Source organism: Micropterus dolomieu, linkage group LG01 (genome assembly GCF_021292245.1).
Source record: "Micropterus dolomieu isolate WLL.071019.BEF.003 ecotype Adirondacks linkage group LG01, ASM2129224v1, whole genome shotgun sequence".
Lineage (NCBI taxonomy): Eukaryota > Metazoa > Chordata > Actinopteri > Centrarchiformes > Centrarchidae > Micropterus > Micropterus dolomieu.
Window position 1 is genome coordinate 9,636,092 of NC_060150.1, and position 21,024 is coordinate 9,657,115.

Below are 21,024 nucleotides of genomic sequence, written 5' to 3' on the forward strand. Positions count from 1 at the left end.
GGACAAAAGAAAATAGAAGAAGCGCACTCAGAGTACAGTATCTGAAACAAACCGCCTCTACACCCTCACTGATCACAATTAATCGGAACCTCCTTGAGTAGAACATGACATGCTCATTTCAAACATCACTGGCACACAGTACACAGCAAAAGCTTTAATTGGTGTTGTGATGGATGAACGCTGGAATGAGAATGAGTGCATTTCCTCCGATAAATGGTGGGAGAGAAAAGCTGAAAGAGGTAGCTGACAAAAAGAGAAGGACAACTCCAACTAATAAAATAGTCCTCGGGTTGCTCTTGTGGATCGAAAGACGGGAGAAAATATTACAATTACTTCCCAAAGTTTCCAGACTCGGTGAGTGTTTATCAGAACTCTGATAAGCTGCTAGTAAGAGAATAGTTAAATTGACTTTATTCTAATTATTCCCAGAGTCCATTACAAGGAATGAGAGCAAGCAAGTGTCCATACTGCACATTATCTCTATTTCAATTATTAGCTCCCCCACTCTCTCAGTCTCTGTCCCCTCGCACACAGAGTTAGTTGCCCAAATGCTCATCTATTACCTTTTTCAATGTATCTAATGGTCTGCTAGCACTTAATTTCTCTTCTCTGGAGGCCTGGTAGGTGATTTAATATGCTATCAGGCAGGGATGTGGAGAATTGAAACCAAAAGCCATGAAATCGTTTCAATCTTTTCTTCGTCCCCCCCCCTATTCCTTTTTCACCGTCACAAAACCCTTTCCACACTGATGCCTATTTTAACTTTGTCATAGTTTACACTTACCTCTAGTTGTCACTTTATGTTACTAGTTTTTTGTATTCCATTGATTATAAGTTGTGGTTTGGGTGATATGCAATGCAGAAAGAGAAAAATGTTGTTCCTTTGGCCTTGGGAGATAAAGCATCTCAAACTTTTGATTTGCTTCACAAAGCTATTCAAGGCTCTTGACTGACCTCTAGTGGTATAATTGAGACATTACAGTCAACACACAAAAATCCAGCCAAAAACAAAATTCTCCGAACTGTTTTTTTTCCAGATGCATTTAATTAAAGACAGCTGCTCAGGGAATGACAAAGATACTCAAGTTTGCTGCCAAATAATCAAGAAAACACAAACATTAATTGAGTTAATAGTGCACCATGGACCACATCGATCACCAAAACAGCTACAAGGGGCGTTGGCTTGCACTTTATGCAATTCCCCTGCAGAAATGTGACTTAATTTTTCCACAAGAAGCTCTATTTTGTGTTTTGAGGATGGTCATGGAAAATGTCACCTCAGGCACTCATCTACGTAACTCCCCCTGAATGCTGAACTGGCTTGAAATCTGCCTATCCACTTGTATTTTGGTTGTATTTGTATTTGCATCAGCTTCACGCTCATCAAACCATCCAGTGGTCTGGTGGATAGTGGTGTTTACATGCTGGGTGATCCCCACATCAGATGATGCATAAAGATGATGTACCAAAATAGCTTCATGCTCCCAGACTGTTGATTTGCTTTGGCCTGAGCCCTGCATATATTTTTCTGCCTTTTTTTGAGATGACTCATCTGACTATCTGATATTTTTCCATTGCTCACTAGACTACTGTTTCTATTCTTTGCACCACTACACTCAAAGTCATGTATTTTTCAGGTGTAATAAGGGGTTTATGCACCACAGCTCAACCTCTGTACCTGCACTGTCAAGTTTTTGAAGGTGAGACTTTGAAACTGCCTGCTCATGCCTCACCTTGACATTTACAGTCGAGTGACTCAGAGCAGCTATTTCTTCTGTTTGTCCTTCTCAAATCAGAGGCACAGCAGTCAGTATTAATGGCAAGAATCATATCCTTCTCTCAGACTTCCAAGCTCAAGTGGCTTTTGTCACTGGCTGGTGGGGGAGCCTTCATTGCTTAGCCTCCCCTTCCATCTCCTACCTCCTAACAATCAGCAGCCTTTATATGTGGCTCTGATCTCTTCTTGAAGCCAAAAGCTGCCAAAATACACTATACTTTAGATCCTCTGAGTGTTACTCAGGCTTTCAACACCGTGTAGCTCTTTGAAATAACAAAATGACAGTGTGCTTCCCTTTCAGTTTGGAAGTGCAAATTAAACCGCATCCAAAAGATATAAATCTTTCAAGATGAAAAATACCTCTTCAGTTCATAATAAAAATGTTTTGAAAAGCAATGTTTCATTTATCTTTTATGAAAGCAAAACCTGATTAGTTAGTGCACTCTGTGCGAGTAAGGGGGTGAGCGAGAGAGCTCGGTGAATCCTTGAGTGGACCGCTAAGGTGAAAAATTACTGCTGTAACCACACACTGCACAAACAATAATAGTAAGCCACCCACCGAACCAGCTTTGCAGTGCAGGCAGACACACCCAGGACTTGTGGTAAAGGAGGCTAAATACCTAACTGGTGACCATAGACTCAAAATGCAATGGTGCAATGTGCCTTTATAGATATGATAATCATTTTCTACAAAGAGGACTAAAAAAATTTCAACACACTGCTCATTTACAAACTAAAAAGTTCTGCTTTGCAATACAGCATTATCCTGATAAATTATGTCTCACTGCAGCATGTGGTACTATATACCATACCCAAAGCATAGCAGGAAAAGCAAAAGTGTAATTAACACCATTCATTATTGCTGCATCCAATGCAGTGGGTGTATTCAGACAAGACAGGTGTATTCAATTACTGTGACTGATTAGACCTCTAGTCAGGTGAAAGTTGGGAGAGAGTTATGTGATGTCACCAAACCTTATGGACCAATAAGAATGAGGATGGTGTATGTTGGCCAGCCCTAACAGGCGCAACAAAACTGTGAGGCAGAACTAATTATAACTAATCAAGGAGATGTCAATCAAGCACAATGTGTGCACACTCACAGAGTCCTGAAAAGAGTGCTGTCAGACCAAAATCCACGAGGTGAAATATAGTTGCATGGTGGGGCCAAAGGCAGGAGGATACAGGAAATGTCATGAGTAGGGTTGTAAACAAACTGCAGAGATAGCATGGATAATGGGGGCAAAATCCCCTCTGACTGCAGCGTTAGATGAGGTCAAATCAGGAGCTGTGTGAAAACACCCGAGTGGGTGGACTATGGCTGTGTGTTCAAAGTTGTATTTTGATTTGTAAATTGATAGTACGTAAAATCACATTGACACTATGGATTTTGAACAGAATAAAGAAACACAATATAAGGTGTTAATTTGTGAGCTTGTAGGTGGATAAAAAAACACCTAAGGACTAAATGTTTCCCCCCTGCCTCCAGTTTTTATGCTTAGGTAAGCTTATTGACTCCAGGCTATTTATTTATTTCCCCCAAACAAAGTACCCTGGCACACATAGCATTTGCCTTCACTGCCTACACCAGCAGTCAGCTCTGAATCAAAATGGCACACACAATGGCCTAATGCTGCAAACTATATTATGTTTTAGAATACCATACTTTATCATAATCTATAAAACTACTGTAGTATCACACTAGTGTAACTATGCAACTATTTACCCTTATATTAGTTCCATATGACATTTTGTGCTATGCCGCACTTCTACTACATTTTTCCAAAGCACTGACTTCAACAGCAGATGTAAATTTTATCATATTTAATTCCATTGTAGCATATTGATGATGACACACAGTACAAAAGCAATTACCAGACAATCCATTACAACTTGGACCCAGTAAACCCCACCAAAAATATCAACAATAAACTCAGGTTGTCTTAGTTTCATAGTGAAGTCACCAAAACAAACATGGTCTTGGTTTGGGGAGACAATGTTAGGACATTAGAATTATTCTCTCCATTTTTTTCTTCTTCTCTTTTGTTCTTTGTTTCCCCCTTGAATAAAAAATGTTATACTGTATTTATATATTACAACACTCAACCAAAAATCAAAGTAATACATACATTTTACAAAATATGAATCTTGAGCAATACATTGAGAAACAACTTTTAGGAGCAACACCTATGGCATCTTTTTTTTCCTCACATGGATTTACACATTTTCATAAAAGGTGCTTATCACAAGCTAACTGATCCTAAACTGAGCACAGATGGCTTGGATGGAAACAGTCAACTGTGGGTTAAACACGCTAGTGCACATGGTCTGACAACAGATGGCGCCATAACCTTTCCCACAATCCTTCCACTTCTTGCTTTCTTCCATTGACTTCGCAAAGTCACAACCAAGTGACAAGCAAATCAAAGAAGTCTACTGAATGCTCCAAATGAGCAAATATTACACCATAACTTCAGAAAATGTGAAATATTTGCCAGCAAATACCCACTTAACTGTGACATTTGAGCGGATGTGGACAGGTTGGTGGTGGGTGTATTCAAAAAAGTTTTCTTCACTCTGAATGAATTAGCAACAACACGGGAATTGAAGTGAGACATTTTAATGATTCCTAGAAGAATTTATAGAGTTTCTTAGATGGGCAATTAGTCTGCAACCAGTTGGAATATTGAGTCTAGCATGAGAGAGATAATAAAATGAGTCAGGGAGACGTTCATATGAATGTACTGTATTGCTGTTGATGTCATCATACTGTGGATAGTTGTTTTGGACTCAGGTCAGTGATCATAAAGCTGATTTTAATAGTGTTTCGATTAGGTAATGATCTTGACTAAATGCATACTTTTAGTGAAAATCCATTCCAGTATTTAGAGTGAACGTGAACTTTGAACACGGGAAATGAAGTGGACTGTGGTTCATATTTGGTTCTGATGTATCCAGACTGAGGTCAAATAATACATTAAAATAATTCTCAATGTATTAACAATCTCAGGAGACTAAATGGTTAGAATTTCCTATATAGAAAATTTGCAATGTGAATACATTTTATATCAAATTATGATACATTTAGACATGTGACACTGTTTTACAGAGTCTCTAAATTCTTCACATCTGGCCTCCCAGACCTGATCTCAAAAATATTATTTGGCATATATCTGATTTCCAACTCTAACCCTGGCTCTTTTTTATGCATACTTTTTGTTACATTCCAGAATTTGTATGCACACATTGATGATTTGGATATTTACTCGAGGGCTACTAACACTTCATCTTCCGTTATCTTAATTTTTTTTTGCACATCATGATGAGCCTCCGTACTCTTATAATTCTATGTTGAAAATCTTGCCAATGTCACACGCTCTAGAGTTGCTTTCAGAAATGAATCGGATAAAGTGAACACATCTGTAAGATAAATATCCTGAAGTTAAAAAAAAAACTTTGGCACATTGTTCCTGCTGTGCAGTAGGTGGCAAGAACACATATAAGCAAACTTACAGCCGAGTGCTTTATAATTAGCTCCAAGCATTTTGCCATAAGGGAAGTATTTTACATTCAATATTGAAGACAAAAAACAGCAGTCTGACAAACACCAACATTTAGACTGCCAGTTAAAGAGCTGACTTACTTTTAGTAGACTGGCAAAGGATATACTTTACATGTCAATATACATATGGTGTGTCTGTGTATGTATGTATGTATGTATGTATGTATATATTAGTTAAACATAATCTGATGTTGACAAGTAATTCAACATTTGATGTTTTTGGACAGATATGGCTGAACTACATTACCAGTACACACAAAAAAAATCCACGTTTAGCAGCAATTACTAATGCACACATCTTAGAGTCTGTGTGGTGAAAAAGTTAAAAATGTAATAAAATATGCTAAACTAAATAAACAAATGTTTTCCTATTGTTCTCCATTGAGATATGATGACTGAATCTGAATATGGTAATTTCGACAAGTTGTGAAAGGATAGTTTTTTGAGGTATTTCTGGTGGGCATTTTTTAAATGGACAAAACATTTGGGCTAGGAACAGAAGCAACTTTTTAACATCCATACTAAACAGTAAATACTAGTGGCTCTTGGATGTAAAAGTCTGTATAAGGCAGCAGCTGCACACGTAAACAACAACGCCATAGCGCTAAGATGCAGGAGAAGCACAGAAGATTCACAAAAAGGATGAAATCCATAGATGAAAGGCAGTTTGGGAGAAAACATGACAGGTAAGGTAGGGATAAGGAGTGATTGTCATTGGAGGGCTTTGATCATGCCACTGGTTGGCTAGCAGAGCAGAATCTCTAAAGAGATTAAGCAGGAGTTCATGGTCTGAGATCACACTAGCGTTTCAGGCAATGTGTCAGCATTGTCCGAGGACAGCAGTTGCCAGATCTGCCACCGGTCCCGCTGCCAGTCCTGCCACTCTGGGCTATGCGGCACCATTTGAGCCTCTGTGGTTGAGTTACTCGGCCCCACGCTCAGCCTCCCGTGCTGGAGAGGAGGTTGCTGAGCTGTTGCCACCTGAAGTGAACTTTGCGAACTAGCCAGTCGATGTTGGGCGTTATAAGGGGGGGGACAGCGGCTGTCGTTAAGTGTAGCAGGGCCACCATCGGCAGTGTTCACCCCACCTTGAAGTCTAGAGGTCAGGATAAGTCTGTGTCCGCTGGCTTGATGGAGGCCTTGCGTGCTGTTGAGGTGGGAATTCACCGAGGGGATGACTTTGAGCGGCAGGCGTCCCGTCCCCACATGAGGGCTGGTGCACACTCTTGTGACCGGGGGGTGGGGTCTGACCTCAGTGGTGCCAGGCGCTGTCTGAGTCCGTTGTAGCGTCGTCTGCTGCCTGCCATCGCCATGGAGTCCGTCGAGCCCTTCCTGTGAGCTGCGAGAGCTTCCCTCTGACATGTTGCCATGCGAACCTAGAAACAGAACGTCAACTTTAATGAATACAGGCATCACTAGTAGGTGCTAGACATAAAAATGCACAAAGAAATGCTGCAGTACATCTTTTATTAACAAACGTTTTTCCACTTGCATCTTAGTGAAAATATAGAAATCAATATAAACATAATTCCTGATTGTTTTGTTGTTGCTATATATGCATGGAAAACTACAACCTCCTTAGAAATGTTTGTGCTGGATTAAATACATTTCCTGGTACTTTTGCAAATCATCTTTACACCTTTTTGCTTTTATTCAGAGAGTGTTACAAGATCACTGAACAACTGCAGCTGTTCAATCCTGTATCAAAGTACTGATGATTTTGCTGTCCTCCCAGCTATTTAATATGTTGAATGCATTCACCTGGCATCACAGCTATAACATAATTGCTAATTAGATTACTAAAAATGAATAAAAAACCCAGCAGGACTCTCCTTTCTGATGAATAGCAACAACAATCACCCAAATTACAGTAATTTGTAAGCCTTAGGTCCTTGTTTTAATGTTCCTCCCTCCTGGTTAATAACCAGCACAAGGTGTTAGCACTTACTGCTCTGGCTAATTAACCACTAGAAACATTTGCAGGGTCTGGACTGGTTGAAAACACTATTACCTGTGTATGGTTGGTCCTTGAGTGTTGGTTTCAGAGTAGTGTGCCACGTCCCCCAAATGTTAGCATGCTCTTCTGATACAGTGTCTGTAAGGAAGCAAAAGAGAAATCAAAATCTTCTCCATACTCAGGTACACAGTAAACAAAAGCACATAGAGGAGTGACAAACTTGCTTTATACTGTACAGCTCACCTTTGGTACCCCAAGTGTCAGCTCCAGGCTCTCTGCTCCAGGCGGCCACCTGCCCCACCAGAGAGTACTGTTCAGGGACACGGAAGAGCTGCTCGCCGCCCGGGCTTCCTGGCTCCCCTCTCCGCTCACTCAGGACCGGGGAGTTATTGTCATAGGGGGACACCTCGCCACTGGACGCCTTGTTGGAGTCGCTGGAGGAACGACACTCGCTCAGGGTGAAGGGCTCCTCTGTCGGCAACAGGTCGGGGCTCCTGTGGTTAATTACAGACAAAAACAAGGATGAAACAGGCGACGACAGACAGACCGGGAAACAGCAGACCACATGCATGTGAACTCTTAATGTGTTTACATGTGTGTAACTCACTGTGATGCTTTTCTTCTCAGAAGGTAGTCTACCACATCTGGATCGGTTTCTAAAAGATTCATCAAAACCTCATTTTGCAGATCAGGAGGCACCTAAAAAATATGGTAACGATTAACAAAACACATTTCAGGGAAATTTCCTTATATGTAATTAACAAAACACATTTAGGGAAATTTCTTATATCCAAGTTAATAGTTTACTGCTTGTTAAAGGGCCTGATCTGCTATCAACGGGATGAAAAATTTAGACAGTTGAATGTCTGTCTTGTCTGCCCAGTGGATTTCATATTTAGATTTTCAGCTATTTAGCTAATTTTATGCTCATCAAACAAGTGCATTATAATGAAATTCACTGCCGAACACACCCACTGTCTACGAATGATTCTCATCGCCAAATGTTTGAAAGTAAAAGTTGCCAGATTCAGACATAAGCAGGTTACGAAACAACTTTCAGATGTCATTCACAGAACTTGAGCTGCCTACAAATCTGTTTTTACTCACGAAGTATGAGCAGGTCAGTTCCAATTCACTATAAGAGATTAATAGCTCTTCATTGGCTTGCTACAGGAATGTAACCCTCAGGGGAATGGCAGTGGCAGATTGCAAAACATTACGGTTTAAGGTTTCGGACCTGAAATGACCTTAACTGCCTGTCTGCACTGTTTGAGAATGAACAGAAAGGAAGAAAAGCAAACTGATGAGGCGGTATTCCTAGCGCAATCGCGACCTCTTCGGACACCACATGCAGGATTTCATGCCTGAATTTTCAGATTTTATTTTGGAAATAAGTTGTTCAAATAACTCAATGAAATGTTCTTGATGTTATTGTCAGCTAACTGGCAGTATTTTACTTTCTTTTTATATTTTCTCTCCAGAATAAAGGTATGATTTTATCCCTCTGTTTTCTTGTACTCTCTTTGTTTTTTATCACTTTCCTCCTATATTGTCTCCTTTTCTGTCTCTTCTTACTCTTCAATAAACTAGGCAGAGCTCTGTTTTCATTAACTAAGACACATCCATTGTCTGCTAAGCCAGGAGGGATTGTTTTTCTTTAAGCCTACAGTGGAATGTGAGACTGTGTGTGTGTGTGTGTGTGTGTGTGTGTGTGTGTGTGTGTGTGTGTTTAGTGGAGGGGCGTAAGAATGAAAGGAGGAGGTGAGGATGAAAGTTAGAAACACACATGCCCCATTACTGACCATGAAGAGGCTTTGGTAGCTGGCTATCATCCTCTGCAGCACGGCAATGACGGCCGTGCTCTCCTCGGCCCTGGCTGAGCTCTGGACGCTGAACTCCTTGTCGGAGTTCTTCTGTTTGTGGAGAAGGTTGGGGCCAAAGATGGTGGCCAGGTTCAAAGACGTCATCTTGTTCCCAGTGATCTGTATTTGCAGAAAAAGGTAAAGGTTTGCAGGTAAAAACAACAAAATATTTAATAGAAACGGAAATGTTCACTTGAGGATGGTTCTAGATGAAAAGTTAGGGGTTTGTCAAAGTCACAATTCATCCAGAGGAGAACATGAATGCCTGAATCAAATTTCATGGAAATCCATCCAATATATATTTCACACCAAACCACAATGGGCCAAAGTGGTGGACTAATGGTGCTTTCAGACCAAAAGCGAAGCGAGCGTCCGGGGCAGTGAGTTTACATACAAAGTCGCGTAGAGCCGCGATTTACTGTCGGGCGGCGCGAAGCGACGCGAAGGGGGCGGTGCCGGCGACGCGAAGGAATTCGCGTGAGTTGAATATTTTCAACTCAAGCGAGAAATTCGCATGACGCCGAGTCGCGATAGCCTATCAACGTTGAGATTGTCCGTACGTCACCGACAGCTTCAGAGCGTTGTGTGGAGAGGGCCAGGCAGAGCGGGCGATTGAAAATCTGCTGGCCGGCTGTGAGCTGCTAAACTGGTGCTAGAGGAGCAGGGAGCAGCGCTCCAGCATTCGGACAAATAAACACCCGTGGTCGGACTGGACTTTGCTCGCAACTACGCCGTTTGCTCGAGGGAGGACCTCGGAGTAAACTGCTTTTATTAAATAAGCTTTTTACGTTAGTTTATAGGATTACAACGTTGATTTATCTTCACTGGAGCTTCTCAGCTGCTAGATTCCGTGCACATCCGGTTCCAGTGTTGTTAGCCTCGTTTGGCACTACTTCATATTTATATAAAAACTGGACAAAACTGGACATTGCTGGAAGAAAAGAAAGCAATGAGGTTGAACTACCTGGTGAGTTAAGAAAACGTGTATGTAACTTTAGTCCAGCTATCGTTGTACTTTACTGTGACCAAGTTAGCATAGCATAGCCCTGATCGATCTGAACTCCATTCAGAAAACATTTTAGAAGTTGTTGTCCTGCTGTCTTGCTGACAGACCTGACAAAGCATGAATTCATATGTTTAACAAAACTGCATCATATTGTAGTTATTTCGGCATCAGTTTGAACCGTTTATTGCTATTTAATCCCAGCAAAATGTTTACTTTGGGATCATACAGCTGTAGTAATGGCAAGTTGTGTTTATTAACGTTATCGCGTTAAAATCGCCTTTTTGCGTTGTGTGTGAACACTTGCAGCGAATGTACTCACGCGAGGAAAGCGTTGCGAGGCGAAAATTCGCGTTTGGGCTGAATGCCCCATAACAGACTGATGTAACAACATTGCCATCAATACAGCCATGCTGCAAGCATAGCTACAAAACCGCAATGAGAATGAATGAATTAGCCTGCTGACAGAGGGGAAGGGAGAATGAGTGCAGCATGTGTTTTCCAATCTCATTTATATGTAATACCAAAGTAGTAGTATTTAGCATAACTGTTAGCACCTGAAGCATTGTAAGGTTGCCTTCCACTTTTGTACACACATTCTGCGGTGTTGGGAATATCAGGAATTGTTTCCCTCCCTGTGAATAAAACTTTTCACAGTGTAAACAAAACATCAATGTTTTGCTACAATTACAAGGTCCTTGGAGACATTTCCTCTCCTCCCCCGACTCTTCTTCTCCTCCAGTTCCCACTTACATCTCCATCCTCGATCCATCCTTTCATGTTGATTTTCTCACATCTCCCTTCAAAGTTCTGCATAGTTGTTACGTCAACCCTCTCTGTTTTTGTCACTTTGCGCAAAAGATGGATAAAGGGTGGCGCATGGGGTTTGTTAACACTAAAAGTGTTGGAGAGTATAACAGCTAAATCTATTTCTGCTGGGGTTGGGTGATGGTGTACATCCTGTGACACAATTAGCATCTAAAGTTAGAAGCCCGTCAAAGTTTGGACCACGTTTTTAGTGATAAATAAAATTTTCTTTCCCAGTTTCCTCCCTTTCCACTCCCAGTCCCAAAGGAGAGATGAGAGCCACAAGCGACCAAAAGTATTGATGTGTTGCTCCGAGTGTGAAACGCTCCGGCTTCCTGTCACGATCTCAAATATAGATACTGGAGCCATGGAGTTGTGAGGGGGAAAAAACACACAAATCAATGTTTGAGTCCATTCTCATACACACACGGAGACAACAAAACACACTTCCATCTGTGCACAAATATGCCACACATATACTACATTCTCTGCTTCTCTCACACATACAACACTTGCACAAACTAGTGAGATTCATACACACACATACAGAGACAATAAAACAAACTTTCTCTCCTGACACACACACATGCAAGAATCCATTGTCTGTGAATAAAAGGCTAAAGGGCGTGTGGCACTGGGAGAGAACACAATCGAAGAGAAAGAGACCATGATGTCAGAAAGCACATTAAGAAGGGCACTTAACAGTAGAAAGATGCAATTTAGATGGCAATATAATCCAATCATATTTAGCGTCTAAGATCATCTGTCAGTTGTAGTCAATTGTGACATTTAGCGACTTTATTGTACTTGAATTGCTGCAGAGGATGATAGCCAGCTACCAAAGCCTCTTCATGGTCAGTAATGGGGCATGTGTATTTCTAACTTTCATCCTCACCTCCTCCTTTCATTCTTACGCCCCTCCACTAAACACACACACACAGACACACACACACACACACACACACAGTCTCACATTCCACTGTAGGCTTAAAGATTGAATTTGTCTTAAAGAGTACTCATTTAGTACGTATTACTAAACCCGAAAGGTCGCCGTGGTAGCGGCTTGTCAATCACAAGGTAGCCGAGCTCTAAAGCATGCACTGCTTTTTTTGTCTATTTTCCTGTAAAAAAAAAACAGTAAACTCTTTAGGAAAATGTTTACTCAGGTAATAAATCAAGGGAGAATTAGGATAATCTTTTCTTAGACTTCTACATAATTGGGCTTCTTTTTGTAACCAGTGGCGTCGCACCCCGCTAACCATTAGAAAGAACCCACATTTAAGGCACTTCCTTTTCACGTTTCAGACACAGAGGTTCACGCTTGCTACAGAGGTCTAGTAAATACACACTACCAGATTTTTCAAACTTTCAAACTTGTAGTCTTCAGCCCCAGCACACACTGCCTCCAGTGACATCACTTGAGGCAGTTCATCTGATTTTGTGCAGACCCCTCTGGAGCCCCAAAAGGCTTTATACAACTTTTTTCACATAGACTCCCTAAGACCTGTAAACAGTGCACTCATGCTGTTTCAGGCCTGGAAGGCACGGAGAGATACGTGTGCATACCAGCCACACAAACTGATTCCTATCGCTTCTTAGGTAATTTCCTCCCAATGAGGTGGAAACAGAAGGTAAACACAATGCTGCCCATAAGCTGTTTGCACATGTTTGCACACGACTAAAAACAACTACATTTGGATGTTTTGGATATGTCCTTTTTCCTCATTTTTTAATTATTTTTAGGCTACTTTCTTCATGGATTTACTAAAGGCTTAAAAAAGTCATATTTCCTGTTGATACAAACTGCCGCTCACCTCCTGTCCGACTTTGTCCTGCCGGTCGTGGGCGTGGTCGGTCACGGTGGATAGAAACTCAAGGAGGCGGTGGAGAGTATCACTGTTACATGCTGGGAGCAGGTAGACTAGTAGCTGAGTAACATTCTGCTGCTCATCTGGATCCAACACTGCAACACAGTTTTAGATGCATTTGGTGAAAATGAAGAAAGAGCAAGGGAAGGAAGAAACAAAAGGAGGAAGGAGGCTCAAGATCAGGCAGGGAAGGAAACAAACTGAAGATAAAACTTACATGTGGTGTTGATGAAGGCCGTGTAGAGCTCCTTGGTGAGGAGCGGGTCAGGCATGTCCCTGAGGAACTCCTTCAGCAGAGCAGCCACATCGTGAACGCTGTGCTCCTCATCCAGCGGGATGTCAACCCCGCGATCAAACTCCTCACGTAGCTAAAGGAGGGGCAAAAGGAAAACAGAGGGCAAAGGAGAAAGAGGGGGAATTCAGAAACATCCTCCACACATAACAATAGGCATTATAATATTGGTAGGGCACACACCCACACACACTCACGTCCTGTTGGTCCTGCAAGTAACGTGGTAGACCCTGCATTCAAACAGGTTTAACCAGTATACTATTAATCTCCTTTCAATCTGACCTTTGGATGACTTCCAGAGAATTAGAATGTCTATTGTCAGCCATGTTGATCGATATACAGGCATCATCTGCACAGCATATTCACTTATATATATATATATATATATATAATGTACAGTGCTTTATACAGTAAGCATGACAATGGTGGCAAACGCATAAATGTTGACATTGGATTGTATCAACAAAGATGAGTAGAGAATGCAAAATGGATATATGTACTTGTTGCACACACTATACAGATGGGTGAATACAAACCGTTTCATTGAATGAGTTTATAATAAAGACAAGGTGTTATAAACATGCACAGGGGTAGAGTGGTCCATTAACCCATTACTATAATTATATTTATTGGACAATTCTGTGCGTAAATTGTTAAATTTTATCTAGCCATTTTAATTCTCTTTTATTTGCCTCCGGTTCTTTAATTTTTGTTCTGCAAGTTCCCACATATAGTGTCACATGCAGGGATCCTGCAGGAATAGTTTGGAATCAATACTGTACAGCAGAACAATCTGCAATGGTATCATCAATCAATTATTGTAAAGTGATTTATCTGATTTTTGTCCCATAAGGCACATATTACCGACTAACCAGGGCCAGAGCACCAGTATGAAGAGTAAAGTAAAAGGCAAACAAAACACCTTTTATTTTGTGAATGCTGTTGCTGAGTGAGTGAAACTGATTTAACATTTTATTGTGCAAAATGTTCCAAACCATAACACCAGCTGGGGAAACCCCAAACAGAAGAAACATGTCACTTTCTATAGCAGATTTCTGAAACATGTCATCTGTTTAAAATCACATTTATTCTCAAAAGAAAAAAACGGAAAAGGCATGAAATATCAAACAACGTTAGTCTCTTTTTCTGAGCTGTTAAAGAGGGCCAGGGGTCTCAAGGATCCCAAACAGAGCATTAATAATTAAATAATGATTCAATTTATATTTCTGTAGGTCTTTCTTTGGAAAAGATCCTTTTGTAAATAGATCGTGACGCATTGAGCCCTGCTGCTGTTCTGATTCATTGCTAAAAAGTGAATGTACATTCAACAATCATCAATGTGCTTGTGCCGGTTAGTGGACAATCTCCCCTCGCTCAATAACCAATAAGTGCCTCTAGGTCCCTGTAACTGGTACAAGTGAAAATCGGTGTTATAAAAACATGCTGCCCACACTGATTGACCCATGAAGCGTAACCCTATTCTGCTGTGTATTCACTGGAGTCAAAGGTACTAGATAATGAAAGGTGTAGGAGTAAGGACAATAACTTATTGTAATATTGTGTATATGGAGCTAGTAAGAATATGTTTGCTTGAATAACAAAGACAGGATTAGGGCCAGCTATGTTTACATTAATAACATTGCAAATGCAACAGTGGGAGCCTTGGCACCATGAACAACATTTTGGCTGCACTGAGTTGCTTCTAACACAATCTATTCTTAGAAAGGAGGTTTTGTTTGTTGCTGTTGACGTTCGTGGATGGAAAATAATGTGTGAATGGCATTTCTCAGAAAGAAGGCATTCCACTATGTGCAAAATTAGCCTTTGATTTGTAGTTCGGATACACAGTACTGTACAGCGCTTGGCGTCCAGTCTGTGAGCACAAATGACAAAAGCTTCCATAAAGAGCACAAGAGGTGAATGGTCACCAAAACACCACACGAGGGAATACTCAAGAACACTCACCTGTCGCACTCTCTTCTTGGAGCTTCCCACTCTAAATATGCCCACAGTCTGCAAACCTGAGAGGACAATAGGAAATAACTCAATGACTATATAGTCCCATTGTAGTAACAGAGGATATATAAAATACTGGATGAACCTACATGTTGGCTACATTGGTAAAGAAAGCTAATCACCATATTTCTCGATATGCTGACAGCAGCTGTCGACCACTCGCGGGACCTGACGATAGATGGGATTGAGGCTCAGCCTTTTGTCCCGGTGCTTCTCCTTCTTACTTGGCGTTTCGGCCGGCAGAGAGAGCTGCAGCGCCTCGAGCAGGCGGGACTGGTTGTCGTCCAGGTCTGTGATGGAGTCCACTGACATGCCTCCCTGGAGGTTAATTGTGCATTTCATTCAGACAGATTAAACTAGATAAAACACAACCACCTGACCCCCTGGTCTGTAGCTCGGACTGGGATTAATTATAATATGTTGTCTCACCCTCCTGCGTGCTCGTGGTGCAGCCTCAGGCGTATTGGGTGATGTTGACTCATTGGCTGTCTCCGATGTGGAACTCAAAGAGGAATTACTGCTGGATAACTCCTTATTGGACGGTCGCTTGGTGGCAAACTGCAGGATAGATGATCCAAGAGTTAGATTTCCCTTCATACAATTTTTTTAAGATAATAAAATTTGTCCAGTGAGGGACACGTAATTAAAGATTATCAGAAAGTGACAGACCTGTAAAATGGACGACACAAGGTCAGAGGAGTCCTTGTGTTCCTCGCGTTGTGGAGGGTCCTGACGATAACTGTCCTGACGCTGCCTGTGAGTTCTGTCATTAGCAATGACCTGGGAGAGTGGTATACTGAAGGCCTGTGGTATCCATTCTGGGGGAGTAAGGGAGATAAAGATTGGAAAAAAGAGGAGGAAGAGAAGAAAAGAGAGAAGAGGAAAATATTTTTTTAATCCACATTTAATTGACTGTTAAGTTCTGTATGTGTAGCATGAAGGGACTTCAAACTTTTTCATTATACAACCTTGTGTTGATTGCAAAAAAGAGGACATAAGAAAGTTGAATAAATTTTTATTCTGAATAAAAACAGGACAACCAAATGTTAGCTGCAAGTGGAAGGAAAAAAAGGTTCTATTAGCAACTTCCAAAAATAGCTCTTAGACTCTTTCAACAGTGACATCAAACACATCTCCAATTAAACTCTTTATTACTTCTGCTGGAGCTTGCCCTTTTACATGCGATAAAGGCCTCACGACACGTTTACTATGTCAGTTAAAACTCTTATAGCATACTACATCTGTTTTCCAAAATAAGACATCACAGAAAGAAAGTTGGCAAAAAATATGGCTTTGACAGACCACTAATTCTAGTGCCTTTGATCAAAATAACACAACGTTGATGACTCACCCACAAGCAATGTCTTCTGTATGTTCTCCATACAGGTCATTTTTAGAAACAGCTAGCATGTTATCTAGCAAACTCTTATGCCTTTGTTCCGTTTTAAAGAGACGTATACACAAATCTGTGTTGTGCTGTTGAGGGTGAAAGCACTTCAGAGAGAAGTGATGTCATACAGGGCCATCGCAGGCTATATATTCCATTATACAGAATCCCAAGGCATGAGCCAACAGCTGAGAAAAAACAGTCCAGCTGTTCAGTCAGTGCGTGTCTGTGTGTGTGGAAAGGAGGCAAAGGAAAACAGAGGGAGAGAAAGCAAAATGCATTCCACAACCACAAGTGAAGTGCTGTGGTTCCTGAACAACATGACCACTAACACTGTGACACAACGAATTTGCTCTGCAGCCTCACAGCGTTCACTTAGCTTATGTAACCTGCACACACACGCATACACACTCAAGCACGCAACACACACACAGACATGCACAATCTGGATCGAATAATGTACAGTGCTTTGCCGACGTAATGCACAGCACTCCACAGTGCGTCCACGGCCAGACCACATTTATCAAGCCATGTCAGATTTCCATAAATCTTAATTTTCCAGGCCAACAGTCTCAGTCTTGGTTTTCAGCACTGTTCTTTTTTTGTTTCTTTTTTTTTCTTATTCATGTCCCTGTAGTGTGTTCATATAAGGTGGATGTTCTAAGTTAATGCAGAAAGTCTCTCACAGCCTCAGGAAAGTTATAAATAACATGAACCTTTTATTTTAATGTGCACAAAGTGTCAAATGGGTGGAGTTTACCACACAGTACAGTACAGTAAATGTGTCAAAAAAGTATTTCAGAGACCAATTAGGAAATCTTTGCTTTGACTGATAATTTGCTTGATACAATCCGAGGTAAAAACTCACCCATACAGTACTCCAAGCAGATTACAACAGCTATTAAACCTTATTTGGAAATATAGTTTGATTGATGTCTGGTCACAACAGCTCAGATTTCCGTGGCTGCATCAAAGAAGTCAGCATTCTCCTTTCCTCCTGTGTTTCCCTCTTGCAGAGAAAAGGCTTAGCCTGCATCAAAGTGAAATGCAGGGCTGGTATTCAGGGACCTCAGGAGAAAAATTAACTTAGAATCCGTTTTGGCATGTAAGACTACAGCTACATCTGAGCCATCTGCTCTGTAGGGCTAGATAGAGCCAGGCATATAATGGTGGGAAAACCCACTAAAACTTCAACAGGTTAATAACATATATAACTCAAAGTATTTGTTCTAAAATGAATATTGTTCTAGGAATGAGACTGGTTGTTTGTCTCATGATACTCATCATGAGACAATGTAATCACATATGCCAGTGACAATATCCAGTTCTGACTGGCCAAAGCATGTGCATTATTTTCAGACAACACAGCTGTAGCAGCAGCAGCAGCAGCAGCAACAGCATTATTCCAATATGAAACTCAGAGCCTGGCAGCTGTTTTTTGCACTTATTGGGGTAGTAAATAATGTTAATTCCAAGATAGACAAAGATAGCACTGACAAAAGGCCAATTTTAATAATGTATGACTCCAAATTAATGAATAAACAGCACTTAAATTCTTGATGGCTGATTATGACAAATAATGCTAAATGCACAAGTTACCTTCGCTATTATTCACATACTTGCCAGAAATAGATGAATAATGCTTTTATGAACTGTTTAGTTTAGCTCAATTGCTTAAACTGTGGCAACTACTGGCAATTACAGGATAATGACAAATGCTGAAATGTAGTGTAACAGTAGCACAAGCAAGGGAGAGTCATAACATCACTGACAGCCACATGTATAAAAGAACAACAATGATACCATTACTTGCTCATGTGTACCGTATTAGTCAGTTCCTTGAGAACACTGCAGGCTAAGCAAAAACGACACTGGTGTGTGTGTTTGTGAAATTCCATGTGTATTTATTGTAAATGAGACCTGGGATCATCCCTCTACACTCTAACAAATTTGACAAGAAAAGCTCCTTTTATCTCCTGATTCTCTCTGGGCTCCTTTCACTACGATCCTTTTCTCTTTCTGCCAAATATGCTTTGCTTAGTGCAGCAGAGTGGCTGCTGCTCAGAGCCAGTCCCCTTACAAGGAGTCCCTTCACTTTAAGCTAAATATAAACTGTCAAAGCCCAGTAAACAGAAACTGTTTTTATAACCTCGCTGTTCACCTGCCTGAAGGGTGGAGACCACAGACTGTCTCACTGGTGAGATGAGAGCGAGATGTTAAGAGTGGTGACAAAGAAAGACTAAAAGAGAAGAGATGGAGATAGAAAACCCTGTGAACTGGCAAAATGTCAGAGTACATGTTAAAAGAACTTGGCGTACCTTTGTCTTTACTCTTCTCTTTTGCAAGAGAGTCCAACTTCCTCCTCAGTGATTTTTTCCTCTTCTGTCCATCTGCGTCAGGGGGGAAAAAACAAGAGAATAAATCATCTGAAACAAATGGTTTCCATATCGGCTCTATCTTATCTGGCTTATTATATCTAATAAGCTTATGTCAGGAATGCAGACATAAATTAACCACAGGGTGGGAAAGCTGTCTATAAACTCAAATCCATTTAACTTAAACGTCCGACCTGGTCCATTATGGTATTAGTCAGCAGAAAAAAACATCTCTCGGAATATATTAAATGTCTTGTATTGTTCATCCACACAAAGATGACTTGAAAAGAATGTTGAAATGATTGATAATGTATTATTGTAAACCACTGTACCACTGTAAGACTGTCTTGGCTTGGAAGGTTATTAGTGTACTTTGCATACTACAAACAGACATACAGTACTGTGCAAAAGATTTAGGTAGGTGTGGAAAAATGCTGTAAGAATACGTTAAAAAAATAGACTATTTAAGAAGAAAAATCAACATTTAGTGTGACCACCCTTTGACATTGATTTACTGCAATTGTCAAAAACGAGAAACTGAAAAGGAGGTTTATATGTGCGTACGTGACTGCTTCATATCCAGGTTTTGTTCTGGACAGATCTTAAAGGAGGAAAGCCACTTTGTCAGCTGTCAACATGATGAATGACTCCTGGACTTGCTGATTAATGATCAGGGAAATCTGGAGATCGTGGCACGTGTATGTACTTGGGGGCCAGGATGTCAGTGCAACTTTTAATGCTATCATTCAGTCAATCTGCTGTTTGGTTTTTGGTCACCAAAACCAACTGTTTTTACATTTTTGGACCTGTCTTTGCCTTGATATGTTCATTTAACAACCTCTGTTTGAACCCCCAGATGTTCCCTTCTGCTGTATCAAATGAGTCACTTGCAGAGCTCAGGACATTTTTTCCAGCCTCCACAGCACGTTAGCGTTAGCCTGTTACATCAGGGAGTTCAACATTGCTGCTCTTCTTTTATAATCAATTTATTGTCACTGTAGTGGGGTATGAGAAACCTTCCCTCTAAGACTCCAAGCTGTAAAGAAAACTGCAGCCTGGGGTCTGAGGGACAAAAAGTAAAATTTGAGGGTGTTTGAAAGAAAAATAGGTGGGAAACAGTGAGGAAGGGGGTGTGACATATGAGAAGGAAAGCAGATGTTGTGATGAAGAGTGAGGGCAGCAAGAGAGAGGGGGAGAAGGGAGAAGCAAAGATAGGAAATGGTTTGGATTTTTGACAGATGGCTCCCAAAGCTGTGTGGAAATCCCCCCTGAACCTCCAAACCTCCTCAGTCCAACTTCCAACCAGTTGGGAAACTGAGTGGAGAACCTTTGCTTCTTTTCTGTCTCATCACACACTCATCCCATGTCTCTTTCAATTCTATCTCTCTGTAATCTGTTTTTCGTTCTTGAAGAAACACAAGAAACATGACCCCTGGCACTCAGATAAATATGAGAAACAGCAGGGCTGAGGAGCCCACATCAGCGGTGCTGAAATAGAGCACGCACACACACACACACACACACACACACACTCTTACACACAAGTTGAAATATTTCCCTAGCTAGCACATGGCGGCCGTTAGGGGCTCTGGAATTCATAAGCAACACAGACAAGAACGTATTAAATCATGGTGGGGAGAGGTTTAACCTTCAGCTGGAATGCAAGGCCCTGGATTATCCACTGGCTGCACTATACTGCTGCTATAGCAGCCACTCCACTCCTATACAGTGCAGTGAAACAAAGCTGCGTACAATGTGCATCTGTGTGAACATGAATGGACCATTCTAACAACAAAACTTAATCTTAAAGTAAAATTCTGGTTTATTACAACTTGCGTATATTTTTCAGTTTTGGTTGGCTATAACAAAGTCTGGTGGGGCAAGAAACAAGTCTTCAGGCTTGTTGTATACAAGCCAACCTGAGGGTCAGGAACCCCCAAGGGGTCAAAATAAAGATCTGCGGGGGTCATGAGATGATTAACTGGGCGGTAAAGCGGAAAACTATAAGTTTTTTTTCCCCTCAGCTTTCAGCTAATTTAAAATTTTTTTTTTGTAAAATCAGAATTACTGGACAATTTTACCTTCTCAGGCCTCTAAAAATAATTAAAATAAAGTGAG

At 41.0% G+C, this 21,024-nt stretch overlaps 1 protein-coding gene across 6 annotated transcripts in view; it reads right to left on the reverse strand.

Moving 5' to 3' along the window:
• Positions 1-3,586: 3,586 nt before the first annotated feature.
• LOC123974834 (rho GTPase-activating protein 6-like) overlaps positions 3,587-21,024 on the reverse strand; it is a 78,815-nt gene continuing 61,377 nt past the window's right edge. For all 6 annotated transcript variants that reach the window (XM_046055784.1, XM_046055814.1, XM_046055794.1 and 3 more), the window contains exons 3-14: positions 18,850-18,921; positions 15,814-15,962; positions 15,574-15,702; positions 15,267-15,462; positions 15,094-15,149; positions 13,054-13,204; positions 12,783-12,931; positions 9,099-9,278; positions 7,904-7,995; positions 7,540-7,790; positions 7,351-7,434; positions 3,587-6,715 (exon numbers count right to left, since the gene is read on the reverse strand). In XM_046055784.1, coding sequence (XP_045911740.1) covers positions 6,135-6,715; positions 7,351-7,434; positions 7,540-7,790; positions 7,904-7,995; positions 9,099-9,278; positions 12,783-12,931; positions 13,054-13,204; positions 15,094-15,149; positions 15,267-15,462; positions 15,574-15,702; positions 15,814-15,962; positions 18,850-18,921 — 2,090 coding nt within the window. In that variant the 3' untranslated portion in view covers positions 3,587-6,134. The remainder of the gene's footprint in view (positions 6,716-7,350; positions 7,435-7,539; positions 7,791-7,903; positions 7,996-9,098; positions 9,279-12,782; positions 12,932-13,053; positions 13,205-15,093; positions 15,150-15,266; positions 15,463-15,573; positions 15,703-15,813; positions 15,963-18,849; positions 18,922-21,024) is intronic.